The sequence below is a fragment of the Vanessa tameamea genome, chromosome 17 (assembly GCF_037043105.1).
Source record: "Vanessa tameamea isolate UH-Manoa-2023 chromosome 17, ilVanTame1 primary haplotype, whole genome shotgun sequence".
NCBI lineage: Eukaryota > Metazoa > Arthropoda > Insecta > Lepidoptera > Nymphalidae > Vanessa > Vanessa tameamea.
In genome coordinates this window covers 7,609,342-7,616,643 of record NC_087325.1, presented here as the reverse complement: position 1 = coordinate 7,616,643, position 7,302 = coordinate 7,609,342, and the positions used below count along the sequence as shown (strand labels likewise).

At 32.7% G+C, this 7,302-nt stretch overlaps 1 protein-coding gene across 1 annotated transcript; it reads left to right on the top strand.

The window, feature by feature from the left end:
• Positions 1–1,158: 1,158 nt before the first annotated feature.
• LOC113400252 (protein sister of odd and bowel) lies at positions 1,159–6,354 on the top strand. The gene is made up of 2 exons (XM_026639758.2): positions 1,159–2,349; positions 5,653–6,354. The coding sequence occupies exons 1-2, from the start codon at positions 1,295–1,297 to the stop codon at positions 6,026–6,028; spliced, it is 1,431 nt and encodes a 476-aa protein (XP_026495543.1). The 5' UTR covers positions 1,159–1,294; the 3' UTR covers positions 6,029–6,354.
• The last annotated feature ends 948 nt before the right edge of the window (positions 6,355–7,302 follow it).

Sequence of the window (7,302 nt, the reverse complement as noted above, 5' to 3'; positions counted from 1 at the left end):
TACTTTCAAGAAATAAATAGTCAGGAATGGTCATTAACATAATTATTTCTGTAATAATACGGTAGATTTTATAAACAATAATTAGAAAGGTAAAAATGTTTCCTACATTTTGATGATATCTAATTCTTCTTATAAATTTCAATATATGTATGATCCATCGATCAAATACCGACAATTTTTCTGTACACAAAAGTAGATACTAATTATCTAGATATATTTTACCGATGCAATGGTGTTTTTTTTTTAATATGATATGTCCACTCTAAATTTTATGTAATCTGTGGTTAACAAACACGAAAATCCTCACTGGCATGCTTTGGTATTTATTTAGTTAATGTCCACTTTTGTCTCCGCTTGTCCACTGCTTTATAGGCGCCAATGTCTGTAATATTTTTTATGTCCCGAGTTCCCGGCTCATTACACTAACAACGTATAATAATTTTTATTTTAGAATAATATGTTCTTCGTTTATAATTGTACGAACAATTTAAAGATTAAGTTGTTCCCTTATGTCTTTATGTATACATTTTTTATTTTATAATTACACATGTATAATACTAGTTGTCGGTTTCGCTCGCGTTTTAGATGCTAGACATAAAAAGTCTATCTCTAGTCTAGTCTATAAGCCTATGTCCTTTCTTGGGTTCGAGCGAGCATGAGAATTTTCATCTAGACTGAGAGTCAGAGCTAATTTCGCATTTATGATAATTGCATAGATAAAAATTGTATAAAATTATATTTCTTTTAATTATAAATGATGTAGTTAATATTAGTATGACTGTGAAACTGTCCGTAGTTGTAATACTTATTCATTACAATATATAACTAAACCTAAGGCGGATACGGATTGATAAAATATGGTCAGTTTTGAAATTGTAAAAGCGTGTGACATGACCCACTAATAAAACAAACGGGTCGATCGCTCGGATTGTTTTCCCATAGACCGATTCCATTCAGAATCTCATTACACTTGAAAGGGCCCCAACAAATCTGACGCAACGTTTTTCTCATGGACGTGTCTGTCGTTAGGGCAGCGTGAGGTGACCATTACTGTACAAAGAGTTGCCTAAAATAGAGAGCTTTTGTGAGGCGGGAAGACAGACGAGGGGGAGGTGGGGGCGGGGCGGTCGCTGGCTGCCCGCCGGCTCAGTCGCGCCGCACCGCACAGCCGCCTCGCACGCCACTGCGTACCGTGTCTGCGATAGCACACGCGCACGCGATAACCCCCCACCGCGTCTTCCAACAACACGTGCTCCGATAACTGTGATCACCTGATGATAACCCATTGAACAAAATGCAAGAGCAAAGCACTTCACGAGCGAACAAGACAACTCTCAACTCTTTGGAAAGCGCTATTATCAAATTGAAGAACAATCTCCAGATACAGGATAACAAATCTACAGACATGACCGGGCTATTGAGCATCGATGCTTCATCTGATGACACGAAAAACAATACAAGTAAGGGAACAACTTCATCTACTACTACAAATATAAATCTATCAATTGCGTCCGCTGCGTTGTTACAAGAGAACATGTTGCAACGATCTTTACAAGGAGTAGTTATATCGCTTCAAAATGCGATGATGAATTCGTTGCAACAAGCGGCTCTCTTGCCGTCAAATTCAGCAGCTGCTGCAGCCTTAAATTTACAAGCTTTAGAATCGTATTTAACTTTGCAACGCCTTACCACAGTATCATCTGTTAATAGTAATACACAACCAAATACTGGTGAAAGTAATACCTCCACAAAACAAGATATACTAAGGCTAGCGACGGCAAGTGCTAAGATAACCGAAACCGATGTATCCGAAAGTACGTCGAGAGTAATATCACCCAAAACTCCGGAAGAATATCCATTATCTGACGCGATAGCGGCCGAGGATGTTGATTTATCAGAGGAAGTGGAAGAAGACTTAGCACTGCTTGACAATGAAGACGAGTTTACTTTGGAACAACACTTGGAATCAACATCAAAAGGTTACTGTTACAATTCATCACAGAATCTAGATAATGGCTACCCGAGTCTTCTAATGAATGCAATGTACCAACAACAAATGAATGGGAGTCCCTCTCAGCCACCGCTTTCACCTCAGCCATCAAATTCATCTAGTTCAAAATCAACCAATAGTTCAACCTCTTCAACGGGGAGTAGCATATCGAATAAGCAGAAAACAACAGGCAGCGGGCCAAGAACAAAAAAACAGTTTATATGTAAATTTTGTAATCGACAGTTTACAAAATCTTATAATCTTCTCATACATGAAAGAACCCATACGGATGAGCGACCGTACTCATGTGACATCTGTGGAAAGGCTTTCCGACGGCAAGATCACCTTCGAGATCACAGGTAAATACAACATAGAAATTCCTCACTACGTTATATAATTATATAAAAACTCTTTATGTTTTTTAACCTGCATATTTTTTTTATATACTTCTTACTTATTAATTTAGTTACAGATATTTTTATTTTGATAAATCCAGCACATTCAACCGACGTTTAAAGATTACTTAAAGTATTAACTTAAATTAAGTTAGTAAGACAAATTTTATACGTTATAATAATCCAATTCGTTGTTTTTTTTTATGTTTTTACTTATTTCATTTCCAATTAAAATGTCTATCTGGATAGTTATAGGTAAATTAAACGAACAGTTATTCCTTGAGAATATAGATAATAACATTTTATCCCGAAGAAAGACATTTATTACCCACACCTTATCTCTGTCTTCGAAATAAATAGCTAAATCAATGGGAGCTTTCAATTTTATACTATCCTAAAATACCGTATCGGATGGCTCGACCCGTACTTATAAGATAAAACAACGTTATAGCCGTGTCGAAAAACATTTAAAAGGCACGATTCTCATTTTTCGATATCAATAAAAGATTTTGGTCCTCGGATATCAACGCGAAATGTTATGAACTTTTGAATAATGGCGGTGTAGAAAAATATTTAAAACAAAAAGGTTTAAGTACGGACCCGACAGATCGTATCGACGAGTCGTCCGTCACGCTTGTATATTATAAAATCGCTAATCTGAGAAGTGAACGTTTTAATTTTGACTTTTCGTTTTGTTCCTCTTTAAATGTTTCGAATTCCTTATAAACCTGTGCGCATATCTTGTTTATCGGGATATTTATCTTGAGTAAAAAAGTCTAAATCTTAATTCGACGAAAACAAACCGAATTTCGAACGACGTTCTCAATAAATAATGCCATTAGGTCCGTATGTATCGACGTGTTTAAAGTACATTATCTATTCCTTCGCTTATCTGTTCAAATTCTCCACCTAAGAGATGTAAAGGTGTTGAATTTTTAACACCTGTCTCTCGGCGATTTCCAACCAAATCACCGTATCTGTATAGCAATAAAATAAATTTTGTGTAGACGCCGGAGGGTTAACCCGAGCTCGGCCCGGCCTGTCGATGTTCAATCGATGTCCGTTGACACGATACATTATAATGGACCGGAGTGTTCGACGGGTTTTAACAAAGCACGTGGTGATCATGACGTGAGGATTAATGTGGATGACAAAAAAAAATCTCACTTGGTAAATATCTTGCTACACGAAATTAAGTTATGGTATTTTTTTTTTCTATGATTTAATTATGTGTACCAGAATATAAAAGACTTGGTTAAAAAAAATATGTAAATTTACTAAGAATCGTTTTCAACAAATAAAATATCTGATATGAAAAAAAAAAAAAAAAATTCTGATATCATGATTTTTTTTTAACTGTAGTTGCATCCCCACTTGTTATGGGAACAGTGCATCACCCAAGTATTCGTAACTGGTAAAGCGTGAATAGTACATACTATATTCGACGGTAATGTTTTTAAGTTAAGGGCAACATTTACTATAATTTAAAGGATCGAACACACACTTCGTAATCGATCGTACACTTCCTAATTAAAATTTATCTGAAATACATAATTTGAGTTTGATTAATAATAACAGTTTCATTATAATTTATCGAAAATGTCATTTCATCGTTTGGTAAGATAGAAATGCACATCACATTGACATGTTTTAAAAGTTAATGAGAGCCCTCAACTAGAATTTTATAGCCTATCAATATTTATAGCAGGTTTAATTTATCAACAATGTCTCGTTGGCTCGGGTTAGGCCTAACCGCGCCCGCGCCGGTGTCAAGCTACGCTCGAATGCGCGCGCCTTCCCTAATCGCCCTATCATCTTCTTTTATAACCAAATCATTTTTTCATTCATCATCTTGTACCTCTTAATCGTCAGTTATCGTTATCTGAATGATTATTACACATATAACGTTACTTTGAACACATCGTTATTTCTACGTGTTGTATTTGTTTAGATAATGTTAAGAATCGGATCTTCGATTGCGGGTTTCACGTCCTGTGTTATTATTGGTTCGAGTATATAATTACGCTCTGTTGGCTTTGAAATTATTGTATAACGTATATATTTTATAGTGATATCGATACTCAACACGAACGAGATCATGAATGTACCTACAATTGAATGGAATATTGAAAAGTATAGGTATGGCTAAATATTATTTCCGATAAATCAACATTTTATTTGAATTTAGGATAATTTTTATCCAATACCTTTTATTTTAAAAATGAAGATTCAATATTCATTTATATTAAAAAAAAATTGTATAACGATAAGCCACGACAGAACTTCCAAAAATACATAAACTTATTAATAGTCGCGAATTAAACTTGTATACAAAGCTAATATAATGCAACAGACGTTCAAAGATCACGGAATAATATTACGTAATAAAAAAAATCATATATCTTAAATTTAATGATGCAATAAGCGGTATTATATATTCTTGTATTCAATCAAACAAAGCTAAAAGGTATTTCCCGTTTGTTTTTTGTCCATGTAATACCTTGTACAAGTGATTTATCATACAAGTTAAAGCTATTAAAAGACAGATATCGATGACTCGGTTATCTAAGCTCGTTAATACACGTAATAAAATCCACATTGAACATTAAAACGAATTTTTGGACGCTCATTAAATATGCTTTAATCTAAGGAGCACCCATTTAATTGATGAGGATACAAATATTGTTGAAGTAAGATTTAAAAATCGTCTCAATAAAATTTAAAATGTCTTCCTTGAGTTACGTAAATTGATGGCATTGAGAACATAAATGAGAGGGAACGCCAATTTATTACACACATCCTGAGGGCGCTCGTTTGTTCTCTGGTTCCTACAAGACGAAGGTGTTCGAAATATGGCGTTAATGTTCCATTTCGAACGATATATTTATTATAATTGAACTGAAATAACATATGTATTTGTTGGAAACAGTTTTGGTGTTGTTGCTTTTCAACGAAGGATTTATATCGACAATGCCAATAAAATATGTTATCAAATATTTTGTTGCTAAACATCTACTTTATGACGGACCTGAAAAATAATCTTTATATTTACATAATGTGGATTTTTGTGTGTCAATTAAGTAGAAACTACTGAAAGTTTCGGTATGAGACGGACCAATCGACCTGGAATCGTTATAGCCAATTTCTTTTCCGTTGATCTTTCCCCTTTTTATTTAAAGCCCAGCTAAGTGGACGGGTGGACGGACCGCTAGTGTTAATAATAATAAACAAAAAATAAGTAAATTTATAAAATTATTTTTGTTTCAGATACATACATTCAAAAGAGAAGCCATTTAAGTGCCTTGAATGTGGAAAGGGCTTCTGTCAATCAAGAACGTTAGCCGTACATAAAATTTTACACATGGAAGAGTCTCCACATAAATGTCCAGTGTGTAGTAGGAGCTTTAACCAAAGGTCGAACCTTAAGACCCATCTCTTGACACACACAGACATTAAGCCTTATAATTGTACGTCATGTGGTAAAGTTTTTAGACGCAACTGTGACTTGAGGCGTCACAGCCTAACGCACAATTTAGTCAGTATATCATCAGTAAATGCATCGCCTAGTGGGGTAAATGATAAAAGTCCGTTACTAAATCCAAATTATCCTATTGATAGTTTAGATACCGAAGAGGAGAATTAATAATTGATTAATTTAGTGAATGTGTTAAATAATAAGACTGATAATCTTCCAGTGCCTTCTTAATGTTAAGAAACGGAACTAGTTCTTGTATAAGATGTACCATTAGTGCCTTTGTTCTAACAACTATTTGTTTTATTTTTTGTACACAGCTTAATTTGAATTTAATTATTACTTATCTATAATATATTCATCCCAGTAGACATTGTTCAAGGTTTAAACAGAGAATGTCAAACAATGCGTAGATTAGCAAATATTAGGTAAAAGTTTATTTTACCAATAAATTTTAAATGTTGACAATAAATGTTATACAGATATAAAAACGTAATTACCTATATTGTTGCTTACTGTTTTTAAATTGTCAAGAAAAACTTTATTACAGGTAAATGCTTGTACATTTTGTTGCATTTACTAAATTAAGTTTTCATGTTTGAATACTTTGGTATGTTATTTCATACCTTTACTAATTTTGGTACATTTTTACGTGAATGTTCTTTTAGTTAAGTTTGTATATGCAATATGTCGAATTCCCTCGTTTCTAGTATTATATCCGCATTTTTTTTAATCTTGTATATTTCTGATCTCATTTTTTTTTTGTATTTGTAAATATAGATTATAAATGGCTAAGTCAATTACAATGGATCCGTCCTAAATTAAGTACAACAAATTATTATGATAAAATCAAAATTAATTAGAAAATTTGTAACTTTAGTTTTAACTGGTTATATTGTATGTGACATGTAATTAAAGTTGAAGACTTGTTTTATATTTGTGAATATCACTCGTTGTACAAAATTTAAATATATTATATTGTAATTAAAAATTTAAATATAAAATTTGACTTTTATTCCTTCTTTCAATATATCACTCATAAACAAACAAACAAGCAAATATTGTATTTATTTCCTTTTTTATTTATTAAATATTCTTAATTTAAAAATGCTATTTTTTATTATATTGTAACCGCATATTTTTTATTTTAACTTTTTCTAAGAAAATATTTAGTTCATTAGAAAGAAACGAAAATATATAAGAATACGTTTAATACATAGTAAGTAACCATAAAAACGCTTAGATCCTCAAGTACTTAATAAATAATAATTTATTCATCATTGCTTGAGCAGTTATAGTACAAATCAATAGCGAAAAAAACTTTTAGTGAACAAATCTGGATCCTTAATTAAACGAATACGTAGCACCCTAGTTTTACTACTTTTTTTTATTGTGGTTGCGTCTCTTCATACCCAAGGCAAGAATTTGTTCAGCTAATTTATACA